Raw genomic sequence first — 20,323 nt, 5'->3', positions numbered from 1 at the left:
GGCTTCTGGGATTCTAAACTGGTTTTTGAGGCGTTGGCAAAAACCCAGAGGAGCTTTGCAGAGGCGGATGGGTGTGAAGTCGGGGTGTGGGGGATACACACCCAGAGAGGCATAAATATATCAACATAAACATACACACACACACAAACATCCAGATATCCATCCATCCATATCTATCTACCTACCTACCTACCTAATCTATTTTCTCTTGGGCTAATCAATGTATCTATAGCTCTCGATCCATCTAACCCTATCTATCTAGAGTTAGAGTCCCTTTCCACTTTTTTATATTATTATTACTATTATTATGACTATTATATTTTATTACTTTCTCTCTCTGCATGTCTTCTCTTTCTTATCTATCCTCTCATATTTTTCTTTCTTTCTACCTACTTACATATAATCTATCTTCCTGTCTAATCTGTCTGTCTATCATCTTTCTTTATAATCTCTATTGAACTATACATCTTTCTAGTATCTTTCTTTCTATCATCTATTCCGCCCTCTATCTATCCAATCATCCCTCCATCTACTATCTCTGTCCATCCATATCCATCCATATGTATCTTTCTATCTTTCTCATCTTTCCATCCACCTATCCACCCATCCACCTATCCATCTATCCATTCATCCATCCATCCACCTATCTATCCATCTATCCACCCATCAATCTATCCACCCACTTATCTATCCATCCATCCATCCACCCATCCAGCTATCTATCCATCCATCTATCCACCTATCCACCCATCCACCCACCTATCTATCCATCCATCCACCTATCTATCCATCCATCCACCTATCCACCTATCTATCTATCCACCCATCCACCTTTCTATCTATCCATCCACCTATCCATCCATCCATCCACCTATCCATCCATCCACCTATCTATCCATCCATCCATCCATCCATCCACCTATCCATCCACCTATCCATTCATCCCTCCATTCATCCACCATCAATCCACCTATTTATCCATGCATACATCCACCCACCTTTCTATCCATCCACCTATCAATCCACCCATCCACCTATCCATCCATCCATCCACCCATCCATCCATCCACCTATCCACCCATCTACCTATCTATCCATCCATCCATCTATCCATCCACCTATCCATCCATCCACCTATCCATCCATCCAGCTATCTATCCATGTATCCATCCATCCATGCACCTATCTACCCATCCACCATCAATCCACCTATCCATCCATCCATCCATCCATCTATCCATCCATCCACCTCTATCCATCTATCCATCCATCCACCTATCCATCCATCCACCTATATATCTATCCATCCATCCATCCACCTATCTATCCATCCATCCATCCACCTATCCATCCATCCACCTATCCATTCATCCCTCCATTCATCCACCATCAATCCACCTATTTATCCATGCATCCATCCACCCACCTTTCTATCCATCCACCTATCAATCCACCCATCCACCTATCCATCCATCCATCCATCCATCCACCCATCCATCCATCCACCTATCCACCCATCTACCTATCTATCCATCCATCCACCTATCCATCCATCCACCTATCTATCCATGTATCCATCCATCCATGCACCTATCTACCCATCCACCATCAATCCACCTATCCATCCATCTATCCATCCATCCACCTCTATCCATCTATCCATCCATCCACCTATCCATCCATCCACCTATATATCCACCTATCTATCCATCCACCTATCTATCTATCCACCCATCCACCTATCCACCTTTCTATCTATCCATCCACCTATCCATCCATCCACCTATCCATCCATCCATCCAGCTATCTATCCATGTACCCATCCATCCATCCACCTATCTACCCATCCACCATCAATCCACCTATTTATCCATGCATCCACCCACCCACCCACCTATCCATCCATCCAGCTATCCACCATCTACTTATCTATCTATCCATCCATCCACATCCATCCATCCATCCATCCACCTATCCATCCATCCACCCACTTATCCATCCATCTATCCATCCATCCATCGACCTATCCATCCATCCATCCACCTATCCACCTATCCATCCACCTATCCATCCATCCATCCATCCATCCACTTATCCATCCATCCATCCACCTATCCATCCATCCACTTATCCATCCACTTATCCATCCATCCATCTATCCATCCATCCATCCAGCTATCTATCCATCCATCCATCCATCCACCTATCTATCCATCCATCCACCTAGCCACCATCTACTTATCTATGTATCCATCCATCCATCTATCCATTCACCTATCCATCCATCCATCCATCCATCCATCCATCCATCCATCCATCCAGCTATCTATCCATGTATCCATCCATCCATGTACCTATCTACCCATCCACCATCAATCCACCTATTTATCCATGCATCCACCCACCCACCCACCTATCCATCCATCCAGCTATCCACCATCTACTTATCTATCTATCCATCCATCCACATCCATCCATCCATCCACCTATCCATCCATCCACCCACTTATCCATCCATCTATCCATCCATCCATCGACCTATCCATCCATCCATCCACCTATCCACCTATCCATCCATCCATCCACCTATCCATCCATCCATCCATCCATCCACTTATCCATCCATCCATCCACCTATCCATCCATCCACTTATCCATCCACTTATCCATCCATCCATCTATCCATCCATCCATCCAGCTATCTATCCATCCATCCATCCATCCACCTATCTATCCATCCATCCACCTAGCCACCATCTACTTATCTATGTATCCATCCATCCATCTATCCATTCACCTATCCATCCATCCATCCATCCATCCATCCATCCATCCATCCATCCAGCTATCTATCCATGTATCCATCCATCCATGCACCTATCTACCCATCCACCATCAATCCACCTATCCATCCATCCATCCATCCACCCACCCACCCTCCCATCCATCTCATCTGTTTCTACCTACCTATAATCTATCTTCCTGTCTAATCTATCTCTGTGTGTATCTATCATCTCTCTTTCTATCATCTATGGAACTATCATCTCTCTCGTTTCTTTCCATCATCTCTATCATCTATCGTTCCCCATCTATCAAATCATTCCTCCATCTACTATCTCTCTATCCATCCACATCCATCCGTATCTTTCTATCTTTCTCATCTTTCTTTCTACCTACCTATAATCTTCCTGTCTAATCTGTGTGTATCTATCATCTCTTTCTATCATCTATCAAACTATCTTTTTATCATCTCTCATTCTCTTTCCATCATCTCTATCATCTATCCCTCCATCTACTATTTCTATATCCATCCATCCATCTTTCTTTCTACCTATCTATAATCTATTTTTCTGTGTATCTATATCCTTCTATCCTCTCTATTCAACTATCTTTCTATCATCTCTCTTGTTCTTTCTTTCTTTCCACCATCTCTCTCTCTATCATCTATCCCTCCCTCCATCTATCCAATCATCCCTCCATCTATTATCTCTATATCCATCCATATCTCTCTGTCTGTCCATCTACCTATTATAAGCTACTGTAATAACTCAAGGACTACCTGTAGACATATACGGCATAGGGCACATGCATACCTACATACATGTAAATGTGTAGGCACGCATGCGTGCGTGCACGCATTCGCCCGTCGTCCTCAACACACGACACAGCTCATTTAGTGACCGTTCGAAGTTGCAGCCCTGAAAAACAAGTGGCTTGTGACTGTTTTTCCGCACGGATGCCTGTTGCAGCGTCCCCAAGATCAAGCTTCCCATGAGCAAAAGTCACCGGGAAATCCAGGTTGACTTCACAACTCTGCAACTAACCGTTAGCAATCAGTGTGATTCACTTCACAACGGTGTGACTCACTTAACAAAAGGGGTGATTCGCTTAACAACGGTGTTCAGAAAGGGCGGCACATTAACAACGGTCTGACTTAAGCAACAGAAATTGGGGAGTCCATTGTCAAGGGTGACCTGTAGAGAGCTATACATACAGTTGGAGACACACACACACACACACACACACACACACACACACAAACACAGGATGTGCAGATATCACAGAATAAATGCACATGTTTATAACAGTTGTGACTTTGGAGGTCATCTAGCCCAACCCCCGGCGCAAGCAGGAGACCCTGACAGAATCAGAGGACAGTGTTGGAAGGGACCTTGGAGGTCATCTAGTCCAACCCCGTGCTCAATCAGGAGACCCTTCCAGAATGACAGAGTTGGAAGGGACCCTGGAGGTCATCTAGTCCAACCCCTACTCGAGCAGGAGACCCTTCCCGAATCACAGGGCTGGAAGGGACCCCGGAGATCATCTAGCCCAGTTCCCTGCTCAGGCAGGAGACCCTTCCTGAATCACAGTTATAAGGGACCCCAGAGGTCATCTAGTCCAACCCCCTGCTTGAGCAGGAGACCCTTCCAGAATCACAGAGCTATAAGGGACCTTGGAGGTCATCTAGTCCAACTCCTTGCTCAATCAGGAGACCCTTCCAGAATCTCAGGGCTAGAAGGAACCCCAGAGGTCATCTAGTCCAACCCCTTGCTCAAGCAGGAGACCCTTCCAGAAACAGAGCTATAAGGGACCCTGGAGGTCATCTAGTCCAACCCCTACTCGACCAGGAGAGCCTTCCCAAATCACACGGCTGGAAGGGACCCTAGAGGTCATCTAGCCCAGCCCCCTGCTCAAGCAGACCCTTCCAGAATCTCAGAACTGGAAGGGACCCTGGAGGTCATCTAGCCCAGCCCCCTGCTCAAGCAGACCCTTCCAGAATCTCAGAGCTGGAAGGGACCCTGGAGGTCATCTAGTCCAAACCCCTGCTCGAGCAGGAGACCCTTCCCAAGTCTCAGAGCTGGAAGGGACCCTGGAGGTCATCTAGCCCAGTCCCCTGCTCAAGCAGGAGACCCTTCCCGAATCTCAGAGCTGGAAGAGACCCTGGAGGTCATCTAGTCCAACCTCTACTCGAGCAGGAGACCCTTCCCGAATGACAGAGTTGGAAGGGACCCTGGAGGTCATCTAGTCCAAGCCCCCCTGCTCAAGCAGGAGACCCTTCCCGAATCACAGAGCTATAAGGGACCCTGGAGGTCATCCAGTCCAACCCCCACTCGAGCAGGAGACCCTTCCTGAATCACAGGGTTGGCAGGGATCCTGGAGGTCATCTAGAGGAGGAGGAGGTGGGTCTCCTCCGCCCACAAGCATTGACCCCCCCCTCAAAAGACCCCTCCCTCAAAAGGGGGGGCCTTTTCCCAAAGAAATTGGGGGTGCCAAGCCCCCCCCAAAGAGACCCCCCCTGGCTGCTTCCCCCTCCCTCCCCCCCCGCATCCCAAACTCGGGGGGGAGGGGAAAAAAACCCTGCCAGGCGCCCAAAAGCTGGGGACAACAACTCCCATCCTCCACAGCCGGGCCAGCCAGGGTTCCATAAGCCCCGGCCTGTGGGGCGCGGGGGGGAGAAGTCGCTGAGGGAACCATGGGAGTTGGGAAGGGGAGGGGGGAAGAAAAAGGGCGAGCCCGACCAGAGGGGGGGAGATGGGCTTTGTAGTCCAGCCTGCAAAAAAAAAATTTTTTTTGAAAAAAAAAGGGGGGAAGAGAGAGAGAGACACCCGCGGCCTCCTCGAAGGCCTCAATCCCGACTGAGGTAAAAGAGAAGCCTCGCCTCACCTGACGGCGGCAGCAGCAGCAGCAGCGGCGGCGACGAGCTTCACGGTTCCGGCGAACTTCTCCTCAGCCGCAGCCGCTACATTGCCCGCAGCGGCGGAAGTCGCTGGGCCGGAAGAGGCGGGGCCTCGGCGCGCCCGGTTAGCGCTGAGGGGCGTGTGAGGCCGCGAATCCCGCCTTCTCGCCGGCCCGACTTGGGCGCAAAGGACGACGGGAGTCGTAGTCTTAGGGCCTGCTCGGGCCTCTTCCCCGGCTCTTTTGTGAAAATATCAAGCAGGTGCGGAGGAGGGACAACCGGGGGAAGGGATAGGATTGAGCGTGGCGGGAGGGAGGCGAAGTCCCCTCCGGCGGCCTTGTCGCCGCCGACTTTCAAAACTGAGGAGTTTTTTTTTTCCCCTCTGAGGCCTTTCTAAAAACGGAGGCCATTTTTGCCCAAGTGCGCATGCGTACTGAAAACCGCTTCACCTCACCTCAGCCATCGTGAGAGACGCGGCCTTCAACTCCCAGAGTTCCTCTCCTTCTAATGTCACGACTGAGAATTCTGGGATTTGAAGTCCTCAAGGTCGGGAAGCGCCGCTGACGCCCGAAACTGTGGCCTTTTTTTTCTCTCCTCACGCTGAAGTGCGCATGCGCCTTGAGAAATCTTCCCAAACTGGGATCTTCTCCTCGGACTTCAACTCCGAATTCCTCGCCATCCTTCATCGTGGCTGAGAATTCTGGGATTTGAAGTCGGCATGCCCCGCGGTCTCTTTTATTTCTAACCGAGCCCCTGTTTTGGGGTTCCTAAAGTTGCGCATGCGCCTGGAGAACCTCTTCCCAGCTTGGGAACCGTCTCACAGGCGAGGCCTTCAACTCCCAGAGTTCCTCCCCCTCCATTCTCACGACTGAGAATTCTGGGACTTGGAGTCCTCAAGCTCGCCCGAACCAGGCCCCGCGCTCTCTTTAGTTCTAAACTGAAGCCTGGGTGGGGTTTGGGGGGGGGTTCCTGAAGTGCGCATGCGCCTTGAGAACAGGCCCTTTTCCGAGGCGGGGCCTTCAACTCCCAGACGTCCTCCCCCTCTGCCGTCACGGCTGAGAATTCTGGGACTTGCAGTCTCCAAGGTCGGGAGGCGCCGCGGCCGCCGGCCGGTGACGTCATCGAGGGGCGACGCGGCGTTCCTTGCAGAGCCGCAGCGGACGTGCAGGCGGCGGGTGGAGGTCAGGTCCTCGCTTTGCGGCGGCCGCCCCCGGGGAAGGTAAGACGCGTCCGGGCGAAAGCCGGACCCCGAGGCCTTCGGTCCTCGGCTGCCGGAGCAGAGGAGGCCAGACTGGGGCGGCCCCGTCCCCCCAACCTCGCGCCCCGGTGCGAAAACTCCATTTTGGACTCCATTGCCCTGGACTACATGCCCCATCGGCCTCGCCCGGAGTCCTGTGGCCCCGGGAGAGGGACGTCCTAGACCGGGGGGGCGTCTCGAGGCCATCCAGCCCACCCCTCCTCCCCAAGCAGCCCGCCCCAGTCGCCAGATTTGCTTAACGACGCTGGCTGGTCGTAAAACGGGACCTGACTCGCTTAACGACCGAGGGGAGGGGCGATGAATGGACTGGAGGGCGATCCTCGGTGTTAACGACCGCAATTTCGGTCCTGAAACCGGACCGCAGGGTGGCTTTGACCCATTTTAACGCCCTTCCCTCCCAGCGGTTGTTAAATGAGTCGGCGGCCGTCGTTGAGCTGCTTTGCCCCGCTTTACGACCGTCCTCGGTGCCATCTGTTAAGGACCGACCTTTCAGTCGCTAAGCGAGACCTGTCGCCCCTCTGGATGACCTTTTCTTGCCTCCGTCACTCCGCTGGTGGGAGGGTCGCTAACGGGAACCCGGGACGCTGCGACCGTTGTAAGTCTGAGTCAAGGGTAGGCAAGCGTCTCAATTCTGATCCAGCGATCCCGGGCAATCGTACGGGGGGGGGGGAACCCGGAAGTCCTAAGTCCCTCCCTTCCGGGCTGTCGTAACTTGAAACGGTCTGTCGTAAAGCCGAGGACCGCCTGCCATTCCCTGAACTGGGCTGGCTCAACTGGGGCCCAGCGCCCTGATCCACCATCCCGCTCAGCGGCAGAACTGTTGGGCTTCCTTGCATTTGTAAATCGAGGACTGCCTCTGGTCTGAGGGAAACAAAAGGCGACCAGGGGCCAAGCCTTGCACATTGAGGACTAGCTGCATTGGGAGTTGGGTTTTTTTTTTTTCTGCTTTGATGGGGTGTCCTCAAGGGCGTAGTTGAGGTGTCAACCGCCATTTTGATCGGGGGTTTCTTCATCGTGGCCTGTCCCCGTGCCTGGGCTTCTTCAGGGCTTCTTCCTGTTTTCCTTTTTGTTAAGGAAGGAGGAGGAGGAAGGAAGGAAGGAAGGAAGGAAGGAAGGAAGGAAGGAAGGACTGTGGGGTCCTGGGTGTTGTCTGAGCTTGGGGGTTTTCCTGCAGACGTTTCATGACCCAACTAGGTAATAGCATCAGTGCTAGAAGGAAGGAAAGTTTGAAGAGAAAGGGAAAGAAAGAGAGAGAGAGGAGGAGAAGGAGGAGGAGGACTGTGAGGTCCCTGGGGGCTCTCTGAGCTGGGTGGTTTCCTTGCAGACGTTTCACGACCCAACTAGGGAACGTCATCAGGGCTAGAAGGGTGGAGGAGGAGGAGGAGGACTGTGGGGTCCTTGATGGTCTCTGAGCTGGGGAGTCACCTTGCAGACGTCTCATGACCCAACCGGGGAACATCATCAGTGCTAGAAGAGAGGGTGGGTGTGTTGATTATCCAGGAACCAACAAAATCCCTTGTACAGTTTAGAAACAGTATATAGCCTCCCCACACCTCTCGCACTGATGACGTTCTCCAATTGGGTCCTGAAACGTCTGCAGAAAAACCTCCCAACCTGAGAGAGCAGGAAAGACCGCACAGTCCTTCCTCCTCCTCCTCCTCCTCCTCCTCCTCCTCCTCCTCCTCCTCCTCCTCCTCCTCCTCCTCCTCCTCCTCCTCCTCCTCCTCCTCTCCATAAAGCCTATCCCTTCTCATCATGATAATGTTCCCTAGTTGGGTCATGAGACGTCTGCAAGGAAACCACCCAGCTCAGGGAGCACCAAGGACCCCACAGTCCCTTCCTTCCTTCCTTCCTTCCTTCCTTCCTTCCTTCCTTCCTTCCTTCCTTCCTTCCTTCCTTCCTTCCTTCCTTCCAGCATTGATGCTGTTACCTAGTTGGGTCACGAGACGTCTGCAAGGGACCTCCACAGTCCTTTCCTCCTCCTCCTCCTCCTCCCTTCTAGCACTGATGACATTCCCTAGCTGGGTCATGAGACGTCTGCAAGGAAATCACCCAGCTCAGAGAGCGCCATGGAATCTACAGTCCTCCTTCCTTGTAGCATTGATGCTGTTCCCTAGTTGGGTCACGAGACGTCTGCAAGGAAATCACCCAGCTCAGAGAGCGCCATGGAATCTACAGTCCTCCTTCCTTCCTTCCTTCCTTCCTTCCTTCCTTCCTTCCTTCCTTCCTTCCTTCCTTCCTTCCTTCCTTCCTTCCTTCCTTCCTTCCTTCTAGCCCTGATGATGTTCCCTAGTTGGGTCACGAGACGTCTGCAAGGAAACCACCCAGTTCAGCGAGCATCAGGGATCCCCCAGTCCTTTTCTCCTCCACCTCCTCCTCCTCCTCCTCCCACTGATCATATTCCCTAGTTGGGTCGTGAGACGTCTGCAAGGAACCCCCCTTGCCCCCAGCTGCGAGACCCCCAAGGACCCCCTCGCTTCAACCCCTCCGCAGCTTCTTTCCCCAGCCGTGTCGCTTACCAACCCTGTGCTTTTTTTTTTTTTTTCCCTACTCCTCCCCTACTCCAGGCCTCCTCCAACTCCTCCCAGGAAGAATGGCGGCCCGGCTGGTGCCCCGCTGCTATTGGCTCTGCCGGACCTTCGGCCCCTCTGGCCTTCCCGCCGGCCACTGGGCCCAGGCCCCGGGCTCGGCCTGGCCTCCCTTGGCCGCCCGGAGGACGGCTTACAACCTGTCGCAAGTGGCCGACAAGCTCCCGGTGAAGGAGGCGGAGAGCAAAGCCCCGGAGTCGTCCGCCCGGTGGGAAGAGCTGGTCCTGGCTTCCTCCAGCGTGGAGGAGCTTCTGAGTCCGGACCGTCTGCAGGACCTCAGCGGGCACCGGGCCTCCCTGCTGATCACCCGCTGGTCCCACCTGGCCTCCCGGCTGAAACTGGATCCCCAGGAGATCCTAAAGGATCAGCGCTTCCAAGAGCTGCTCCATCACACCTACAAGGAGGTAGGGGGGGGGGTGCCTTTCTTTCTTTCTTTCTTTCTTTCTTTCTTTCTTTCTTTCTTTCTTTCTTTCTTTCTGTCTGTCTTTTTCTTTCTTTCTCCTTCCTTCCTTCTCTTTCTCTTTCCCTCTCCTTCTTTCTTTCTTTCTTTCTTTCTTTCTTTTCTCCTTCCTTCCTTCTTTCTCTTTCTCCTTCCTTCTTTCTCTTTCTTTTTTTTTCTTTCTTCATTTCTCCTTCTGTTTCTCCTTTCTTTCTTTCTTTTCTCCTTCCTTGTTTCTCCTTTCTTTCTTTCTTTTTCTTTCTTTTCTCCTTCCTTCTCTTTCTTTCCCTCTCCTTCCTTCTTTCTCTTTAATTCTTTCTCTTTCATTCTTTTTTTCTTTCTTTCTTTCTTCTCTCCTTCCTTCCCTTTCTCTTTCTCTCTCCTTCCTTCCTTCTTTCTTTCTCTCCTTCCTTCCTTTCTTTTTCTTTCTTTTCTCCTTCTTTCCTCTTTCTCTTTCCCTCTCCTTCTTTCTTTCATTCTTTCTCTTTCTTTCTTTCTTTCTTTTCTCCTTCCTTCCTTCCTTCTTTCTCTTTCTCCTTCCTTCTTTCTCTTTCTTTTTTTTCTTTCTTCATTTCTCCTTCTGTTTCTCCTTTCTTTCTTTCTTTTCTCCTTCCTTGTTTCTCCTTTCTTTCTTTCTTTTTCTTTCTTTTCTCCTTCCTTCTCTTTCTTTCCCTCTCCTTCCTTCTTTCTCTTTAATTCTTTCTCTTTCATTCTTTTTTTCTTTCTTTCTTCTCTCCTTCCTTCCCTTTCTCTTTCTCTCTCCTTCCTTCCTTTCTTTCTTTCCTTCCTTCCTTTCTTTTTCTTTCTTTTCTCCTTTCTTCCTCTTTCTCTTTCCCTCTCCTTCTTTCTTTCATTCTTTCTCTTTCTTTCTTTCTTTCTTTCTTTCTTTCTTTCTTTTCTCCTTCCTTCTCTTTCTCTTTCTCTCTCCTTCTTTCTTTCTTTTTCTTTCTTTCTTTATTTTCTCCTTTTCTCTTTCTTTCTTTTCTCCTTCCGTTTCTCCTTTCTTTCTCTTTCTTTCTTTCTTTCTTTCTTTCTTTCTTTCTTTCTTTCTTTCTGCCTGCTTGCCTTTCTTTCTTTTTCTTTCTTTCTTTTCTCCTTCCTTCTCTTTCTCTTTCTCCTTTCTTTCTCTTTCTTTTCTCCTTCTTTCTTTCTCTTTCTTTTTTCTTTCTTTCTTTTCTCCTTTCCTTCTCTTTCTCTCTCCTTTCTTTCTTTTTCTTTCTGCCTACCTTTCTTTCTTTCTCTTTCTCCTTCCTTTTTTCTTTTTTCTTTCTTTCCTTCTTTCTTTCTTTCTCCTTCCTTTTTTCTTTTTTCTTTCTTTCCTTCTGTCTTTCTCTTTCTCACTCCTTCTTTCTTTCATTCCTTCTGTCTTTTTCTTTCTTTCTTTCTTTCTTTCTTTCTTTTTTTTTTCTTTCTTTCTTTCTTTCTTTCTTAGCAGGGGGTTGGACTTCATGACCTCCCAGGTCCCTTCCAACTTTATTATTATTATTTCTTCCTTCCTTCCTTTTTCTCTCTTCTTCCTTCTTTCTTTCCTGTCTTTCTCTTTCTCCTTCTTTCTTTCTTTCCCTCTCTTTTTTCCTTTTCTCTTTCTTTTTCTCTCTCCTTTCATTATTTTCTCCTTCTTTTTTCTTTCTTTCCTTCTGTCTTTTTCTCTTTTTCTTTCTTTTCTTTCTGTCTGTCTCTCTGTCTTTCCTTCTCTTTCTTTCTCTTTCTCCTTCCTTTTTCTTTCTATTTCTTTCCTTGTGTCTTTCCTTCTTTCTCCTTCACTTCTTCCTCTTTCTTTCTTTCCTCTTTTTCTCTCTACTTCCTACTTTCTTTTTTCTTTCTTTCCTTCCTTCCTTTCTCTCTTCCTCCTTCCTTCTGCTTTCTTTTTCTTTCTTTCATTCTTTTCCCCTTCCATTTTCCCTTTCTCCCTCCCTCCCTTCCTTCCACCCTCTTTTCCCCTTCCCTTTCTCCCTTCCTCTTCCTTCCTTCCTTCTTTCTCTTTCTTTCATTCATTCTTCCTTTCTTTTTCTCTTCCTTCTGCTGTCTTTCTTTCTCTCTCCAGTCTTTCTTTCTTTCTTTCTTTCTTTCTTTCTTTCTTTCTTTCTTTCTTTCTTTCTTTCTTTCTTTCTTTTTCTTTCTTTCCCTCTCCAGTTTCTCTCTCCTTCCTTCCTTCCTTCCTTCCTTCCTTCCTTCCTTCCTTCCTTCCTTCCAATTCGCCGTTGACATTGATTTCTGTGATTCCCGAGTCGTTCGTGCATTCGTTTATTCATTCCAGTCCGACCTGTTTTTAAAAATTAACCGAAAAATTTAAAAAAAAATATTTTTAACCCTCTCCCGGGTCTTCTCTCCTTCTCCTCCTCCTCTTCCTCCTCCTCCTCCTCCCCCTCCTCTTCACCCCCAGGCCCCCCGGATCCGCGACCTGGCCCTGGTCAACCTGCTGAAGAGTCTGTACTTCCTCGGGGTGCCCCCCCAGACGAAGGAGCTGCGCTCGGCCGAGGTGGAGCTGCGCTGGCGCCTGCGCGGGCTGTCCTACCGGCGCCTGGCTTCGCTGGCCACCTACCTGGCGGGCTTCCGGCCGGAGGGGCAGCCCCGCGAGCTGCTGGCCGAGCTGTGGGCCCAGCTGGAGATGCGCTGGGCCGAGATCGAGGACGCCCCCACCATCGCCGTGCTGCTGGCCAGGCAGGACTGCCTCTCGCCCCAACTGCGGGAGCGGCTGGAGGATAAGGTGAAGAAAAAAACAAAAACACAAAAACACAACCCGGTTTTTTTTTTTTTTTAATTTTAATTTTTATTCCCCCCCCCCCCCGCTGACCTCGGCAGGACGGGATCGGAGAGCGTGGGGCTCTCGTGTCCTCGCAAACGTTTTGGGACCCAGCTGGGCTACGTCGTCAGGGCTAGAAGTGTGGAGGAGGAGGAAGAGGAGAACTGGTGGTCTCCGAGCACCTGGCAGACGTCTCGTGACCCAGCTAGGCAACGTCATCAGGGCTAGAAGGGAGGAGGAGGAGGAGAAAGAGGACTGTGGGGCCCATGGTGCTCTCTTAGCTGGGGAGTGGGGTTTCCTTGCAGACGTTTATCTATCTATCTGTCCATCTATCCATCCACTCAAGCTGCTAATCTATCCATCCATCCACATCTATCTATCTCTATCCACTCAAGCTATCTATCCATCCATCCATCCATCTATCTACATCTATCTATCAATATCTATCTATTCATCCATCTATCATCTATCCATCCATCCACTCAAACTACTAATCTATCTATCTGTCTATCCATCCATTACCCATCCATCCATTCACTTCAGCTACTTCTTTATCTATCTCTCTGCTGTCCGTCCTATCTATCCATCCATACATCTATCCATCTATCTACATCTATTTATCAATATCTATCCATCCATACATACATCTACATCTATCAATATCTATCCATCCATCCATCCATCCATCCATTTATCTACATCTATCAATATCCATCCATCCATCCATCTATCTCTAACCACTCAAGCTATCTATCTATCTATCTATCTATCTATCTATCTATCTATCATCCATCCATTATCCATCCACCCATCTATCAATATCTATCCATCCATCCATCTCTAACCACTCAAGCTATCTATCTATCTATCATCCATCCATTATCCATCCACCCATCTATCTACATCTATCTATCAATATCTATCCATCCATCCATCATCTATCTATCCAACCATCCACTCAAGCTGCTAATTTATCTATCTACATCTATCAATATTTATCCATCTATCCATCCATTCATCCATTCAAGCTGCTAATCTATCCATCCATCATCCATCCATCATTCCATCCACTCAAGCTATTTCTTTATCTATCTCTCTGCTGTCCATCTGTCCTATCTATCCATCCATACATCTATCCATCTATCTATCCATCCATCTATATCCATCCATCCATCTACATCTATCTATCAATATCTATCTATCCATCCATCCATCTATCATGTATCCATCTATCCATCCATCCACTCAAGCTGCTAATCTATCCATCCATCCATCCATCCATCCATCCATCCACCTAAGCTGCTTCTTTATCTATCTCTCCACTGTCCATCTGTCCTATCTATCCATCCATACATCTATCAGTCTATCTATCTACATCTATTTATCAGTATCTATCTATACATACATCTATCTATTTATCTATCTATATATCTAACCATCCATCATTCCATCCACTCAAGCTACTTTCTTTATCTCTCCACTGTCCATTTGTCCTATCTATCCATCCATCCATCTACATCTATCAATATCCATCCATCTCTGTCTGTCTATCTTCTATATCTATCTATCTATCTATCTATCTATCTATCTATCTATCTATCTATCTCTATCTACCTCTATCTATCTATCTATCTATCTATCTATCTACCTATATCTATCTATCTATCTATCTATCTATCTATCTATCTATCTATCTATCTATCTATCTATCTACCTCTATATCTATCTATCTATCTATCTATCTATCTATCTATCTATCTATCTATCTATCTATCTATCTAACTCTATCTATCTATCTATCTATGAATATATCTATCCATCCATCTATCTATCGGGTTTCCCTGCAGCCATTTTGAGATCCAGCTAGGCTACATCATCAGTGCTAGACGGGAGGAGGAGGAGGAAGAGGAGGACGGGGGGGGGGCTCCCATGGTGCTCTCTGAGCTGGGGGAGGGGATTTCCCGCCAGACATCTCGTGACCCAACTAGGGAATGTCATCTCCCGGATCTCTCCCCCCCCCCACCCCCAATCTTGTACCTCCCCCCCTCACCTCTTTCTCTGTCTCCCCCCCCCCCAGTCCTCTTTTGCTTTTGACAACGGGTCTTCCCGCAGGGCCTGGAGCTGGCCGCCCACTTCTCTGCGGCCGACATTCGCCGGATCGCCGTCGCCTTGGCCCAGCACAACCACCGGTCCTTGCCGCTGCTCCGGGCCATCTCCTACCATTTTGTCCAAAAGCATTTCGGCGTCCCGCCAGATGTCCTGCTGGATTTGGCTTTCGCCTTTGGTGAGCGGCTTTTCCTCTCTCTCTCTCTCTCTTTTCCCAAACCCCTCCGCTTCCCAAATCCCTCCGGGAAAATTCGGGTCGGTCCTCGTCCGACTACAATTTCATTTTTAGGACATAGACGAAGAGGGTGGGAAGGGACCTTGGAGGTCATCTAGTCCAACCCCCCCTCCCCCCTTGCTCAAGCAGGAGATCCTGTATGGTTCCAGGTGCTTATTGTTTATTTTTAACATTAGGTGGAGCCTGGCTTGTTCAGATTTGTCTTGCCGATGAATAATTCCTAGGGATGTTCTTAGTAGTGGAATGATAAAGATGAATAGAAGAGAAGGGAAGGGAAGGGAATATAAAAGATGGGAAATGGGAAACTTCCTGGGGCTGCGGCCCTGGAGAACCCTGGGCCAGAGGTAGGCCGCCTCGGCTCTTTTATGACTGGTGGACTTCAACTCCCAGAATTCCTGAGACAGCCATGTTGAGGGGAAAGGGAGAGGTTTCCAAGCTGAGCCAGGCTGGCTGAGGAATTCTGGGAGTTGAAGTTCACAAGTCATGAGGGGGCCCATAGTTCCCCCATGCTGGCTCAGGAATTCTGGGAGTTGAAGTCCATGAGTCATAAAGTGGCCTAGGACAGAGGTAGGCCACCTTGGCTCTTTTATGACTGGTGGACTTCAACTCCCAGAATTCCTGAGCCAGCCATGCTGAGGGGAAAGGGTGAGGTTTCCAAGCTGAGCCATGCTGGCTCAGGAATTCTGGGAGTTGAAGTCCACGAGTCATAAAGCGGCCTAGGCCTAGGCCAGAGGTAGGCAACCTGGGCTCTTTTATGACTGGTGGACTTCAACTCCCAGAATTCCTGAGCCAGCCATGCTGAGGGGAAAGGGAGAGGTTTCCAAGCTGAGCCATGCTAGCTCAGGAATTCTGGGAGTTGAAGTCCATAAGTCATAAAGCGGCTTAGGCCAGGCGTAGGCCACCTCGGCTCTTTTATGACTGGTGGACTTCAACTCCCAGAATTCCTGAGCCAGCCATGCTGAGGGGAAAGGGAGAGGTTTCCAAGCTGAGCCATACTAGCTCAGGAATTCTGGGAGTTGGAGTCCACGAGTCATGAAGGGGCCAAAGTTCCCCCATGCTGGCTCAGGAATTCTGGGAGTTGAAGTCCACGAGTCATAAAAGAGCCAAGGTTGCCTATTCCTGGTATAGGGGGCCATGCTAGCAGAGGAATTCTGGGAGTTGAAGGCCCCTCATTTTCCTAGTAACTCAGGGGTTGGCAACCATGGCTCTTTTATGACTCGTGGACTTCAACTCCCAGAATTCCTCTGCCAGCATGGCTCAGCTTGGAAACCTCTCCCTTTCCCCTCAGCATGGCTGGCTCAGGAATTCTGGGAGTTGAAGTCTACCAGTCATAAAGCGGCCTAGGCCTAGGCCAGAAGTACGCCACCTCGGTTCTTTTATGACTGGTGGACTTCAACTCCCAGAATTCCTGAGCCAGCCATGCTGAGGGGAAAGGGAGAAGTTTCCAAGCTGAGCCAGGCTGGCTGAGGAATTCTGGGAGTTGAAGTCCACGAGTCATAAAGCGGCCTAGGCCTAGGCTAGAGGAAGGCCACCTTGTCTCTTTTATGACTCGTGGACTTCAACTCCCAGAATTCCTGAGCCAGCCCTGCTGAGGGGAAAGGGAGAGGTTTCCAAGCTGAGCCAGGCTGGCTCAGGAATTCTGGGAGTTGAAGTCCACAAGTCATGAGGGGGTCCATAGTTCCCCCATGCTGGCTCAGGAATTCTGGGAGTTGAAGTCCATGAGTCATAAAGCGGCCTAGGACAGAGGTAGGCCACCTTGGCGCTTTTATGACTCGTGGACTTCAACTCCCAGAATTCCTGAGCCAGCCATGTTGAGGGGAGTTTTCAAACTGAGCCATGCTGGCTCAGGAATTATAATAATGATGATGATAATTATTTCCAACTCCCGGAATTCTACCGGCTGAGGGATTCCATTTCATCTCAACATTGCCAAGTTTGAAAACACAGCTGTAGCTTTTCAGATCCAGTGCTTTTCTGGTAGGCTTGATGGCAAGTATAATAATAATAATGTTAATGATAATAAAGTTGGAAGAGACCTTGGAGGTCATCTAGTCCAACCCCCTGCTCAGGCAGTAAACCCTATACCACTTCAGACAGATGGCTGTCCAGTCTCTTCTTCAAAACTTCCAGTGTTGGAGCATTCACCGCTTCTGGAGGTAGATTGTTCCACTGGTTAATTGTTCTGACTGTCAGGAAGTATGATTACTATTATTTTAATAATAATAACAACAATAATAATAAAAAGTTGGAAGGGACCTTGGAGGTCATCTAGTCCAACACCCTGCTCAGGCAGGAAACCCTATAATAATAATAAAGTTGGGAGGGACCTTGGAGGTCATCTAGTCCAATCCCCTGCACAGGCAGGAAACCCTATAATAACAATAATAAAGTTGGGAGGGACCTTGGAGGTCATCTAGTCCAACCCCCTGCTCAGTCAGGAAACCCTATAATAACAATAATAAAGTTGGGAGGGACCTTGGAGGTCATCTAGTCCAATCCCCTGCACAGGCAGGAAACCCTATAATAATAATAATAATAGTAGTAAAGTTGGAAGGGACCTTGGAGGTCATCTAGTCCAACCCCCTGCTCAGGCAGAAAACCCTATACCACTTCGGACAGATGGTTGTCCAGTCTCTTCTTCAAAACTTCCAGTGTTGGAGCATTCACCGCTTCTGGAGGCAGGTTGTTCCACTGGTTAATTGTTCTAACTGTCAGGAAGTTTCTTCTTAGTTCTAGATTGCTTCTCTCCTTGATTAGTTTCCAATTCTTGGAGTTGAAGTCCACGAATCATGAGGGGCGCCATAGTTCCCCCATGCTGGCTCAGGAATTCTGGGAGTTGACGTCCACGAGTCATCAAGGGGGCCATAGTTCCCCCATGGTGGCTCAGGAATTTTGGGAGTTGAAGTCCACCAGTCATAAAGGAGGCAAGGTTGCCTACCCCTGGCCTGGACCCTCAGGGTTCTTTCCCACGTCCGTTATGGGTTTGACCACCATCTTCCAACGTCCCAAGACTGATTCTCTATCTCCATACCCCACCCCGAAAAGGGAAGCTGAACTTCCACCAGACCCAGATGTTCCAGAAGATCTGCGCAGATCTCCTGCCTCACCTGTCCGGCTTGCCTCCGACGGACGTGGTCCGCTGCGTGAAGTCCTTCTCGTACCTCAAGTGGTTGAACCTGCCTTTCTTCGAGGCCTCCGCCGAGGTGAGCTCCTAGGGGAGGGAGGGAGGAGAAGACGAGGGTGGTGGTGAACTTCAGATCAAGGTAGAGACAAGGGTGGTGGTGAAGGACCTTCAGATCAAGATAGAGATGAGGGTGATGGTGAAGGATCTTCCAATCAGAGACAAGGGTAGTGGTGAAGGACCTTCAGACCAAGGTAGAGACGAGGGTGATGGTGATCTTCAGGCCAAGGTAGAGACGAGGGTGATGGTGAAGGACCTTCAGATCAAGGTAGAGACAAAGGTGGTGGTGATCTTTAGATCAAGCTAGAGAAGAGGGTGATGGTGAAACACCTTCAGATCAAAGTAGAGATGAGAGTGGTGGTGGTGAAAGACCTTCAGGTCAAGGTAGAGACGAGGGTGATGGTGATCTTCAGGCCAAGGTAGAGACGAGAGTGGTGGTGAAGGACCTTCAGATCAAGGTAGAGACGAGGGTGTTGGTGAAGGACCTTCAGATCAAGATAGAGATGAGCGTGAAGGACCTTCAGATCAAGGTAGAGACGAGCGTGGGGTGAAGGACCTTCAGATCACGGTAGAGACGAGGGTTATGGTGAAGGACCTTCAGATCAAGATAGAGACGAGCGTGGGGTGAAGGATCTTCAGACCAAGGTAGAGACGAGGGTGGGGTACCAGATTGTGGACCGGGGTTTGTGGACCCCAAGAAACCAAGTCCGTCGGGAGAGTTTGAGAGAGTTCTTCCAGATCCAACTCCTTCTTTGTTTATTGAATGGAATTCTGGGCGATGGTTTGGTCATGGGGTTGACCTCCAAGCCAGTGTTGGTCAACCTTGGCCACTTCAAAATGGGTGGACTACAACTCCCAGAATTCCACAGCCAGGTCCACGTTGGCAACTTCAAGAGGGCTGGACTTCAACTCCCAGAATTCCTGGTGTCTTTGACGATCTGCCTTGGGTTGAAAATTTGGAATTAACTCTTCGTTTTTTTCCTCCTCAGTACTTCATCAAGAATAGCAAGAAATTTACGCTGAGCCAGCTCATTAATCTCCTCGTTTCCTACGCCCGCTTGAACTTCCAACCTAGCAACAAAGAAGAGTTTTACAGCAAGGTAATTTATTGGCATTTTCTGTTGTCGGGTGGCGGGTTCAGGGGCCGCTCACACCTGGCAGATGAAGCTGGGACTAAACCTATTTCTTTAAATATATATACATATATATATTGTTTCAGAATCGTCTGAAGAAATACAAAGTCAGAACAGAATAAGAATGGAATGGAGTAGAATATAGAATAAAATAAAATAAAATTAATAGAATAGAATAGAATAGAATAGAATAGAATAGAATAGAATAGAATAGAATAGAAAATATGGAATGGAATATAGAATAGAATATTTTAATAGAACAGAATAGAAAAAGAATAGAATAGAATGAAGTAGAATGTAGAATAAAATGGAAGATAGAGTAGAATAGAATAGAATAGAATAGAATAGAATAGAAAATATGGAATGGAATAGAATAGAATAGAATAGAATAGAATGAGAAAGGAATAGAATAGAATAGAATAAAATAGAATAGAATAGAATAAGAAAGGAATAGAATAGAATATAGAATAGAATAGAATAGAAAATATGGAATAGAATAGGAATAGAATAGAATAGAAAATATGGAATGGAATAGAATAGAATATAAATAGAATAATATAGAATAGAATAAGAAAGGAATAGAATAGAATAGAAAACATGGAATGGAATGGAATAGAATTAGAATAGAATAGAAAGAATAGAATAGAATAGAAAATATGGAATGGAATAGAATAGAATAGAACAGAATAGAATAAGAAAGGAATAGAATAGAATATAGAATAGAATAGAATAGGAATATGGATAGAATAGGAATAGAATAGAATAGAAAATAATGGAATGGAATTAGAATAGATAGAAATAGATATATATATAGAATAAGAAAGAAATAGAATAGAATAGAAAACATGGAATGGAATGGAATAGAATTAGAATAGAATAGAAAGAATAGAATAGAATAGAAAATATGGAATGGAATAGAATAGAATAGAACAGAATAGAATAAGAAAGGAATAGAATAGAATA

General features: G+C 48.0%; 1 protein-coding gene across 2 annotated transcripts; it reads left to right on the top strand.

Moving 5' to 3' along the window:
• Positions 1-5,824: 5,824 nt before the first annotated feature.
• Positions 5,825-19,584, top strand: LOC120319707 (FAST kinase domain-containing protein 4-like). 2 transcript variants are annotated; one of them, XM_039368818.1, is made up of 6 exons: positions 5,825-5,938; positions 9,503-9,927; positions 12,346-12,669; positions 14,818-14,989; positions 18,092-18,249; positions 19,217-19,584. In XM_039368818.1, the coding sequence occupies exons 2-6, from the start codon at positions 9,529-9,531 to the stop codon at positions 19,454-19,456; spliced, it is 1,293 nt and encodes a 430-aa protein (XP_039224752.1). In that variant the 5' UTR covers positions 5,825-5,938; positions 9,503-9,528; the 3' UTR covers positions 19,457-19,584. The 2 variants fall into 2 exon arrangements, with proteins under 2 accessions (XP_039224752.1, XP_039224751.1); XM_039368817.1 differs by lacking the exon at positions 5,825-5,938 and adding an exon at positions 6,709-6,896 and having other exon boundaries at positions 19,217-19,583.
• Positions 19,585-20,323: the final 739 nt, after the last annotated feature.

This window comes from Crotalus tigris, unplaced genomic scaffold, assembly GCF_016545835.1.
Source record: "Crotalus tigris isolate CLP2741 ecotype Arizona unplaced genomic scaffold, ASM1654583v1 scf7180000020932.60146, whole genome shotgun sequence".
NCBI classification, from domain to species: domain Eukaryota; kingdom Metazoa; phylum Chordata; class Lepidosauria; order Squamata; family Viperidae; genus Crotalus; species Crotalus tigris.
This window is presented reverse-complemented; position numbering and strand designations above follow the sequence as displayed.

Excerpts from the sequence above, each read along its gene's own strand:
- LOC120319707 (XM_039368818.1), top strand. The coding sequence starts at position 9,529 with ATGGCGGCCCGGCTGGTGCCCCGCTGCTATTGGCTCTGCCGGACCTTC. Across the intron at positions 12,670-14,817 it reads GGGAGCGGCTGGAGGATAAG|GGCCTGGAGCTGGCCGCCCA; the intron begins GTGAAGAAAAAA and ends GTCTTCCCGCAG. Across the intron at positions 18,250-19,216 it reads TCTTCGAGGCCTCCGCCGAG|TACTTCATCAAGAATAGCAA; the intron begins GTGAGCTCCTAG and ends TTTCCTCCTCAG.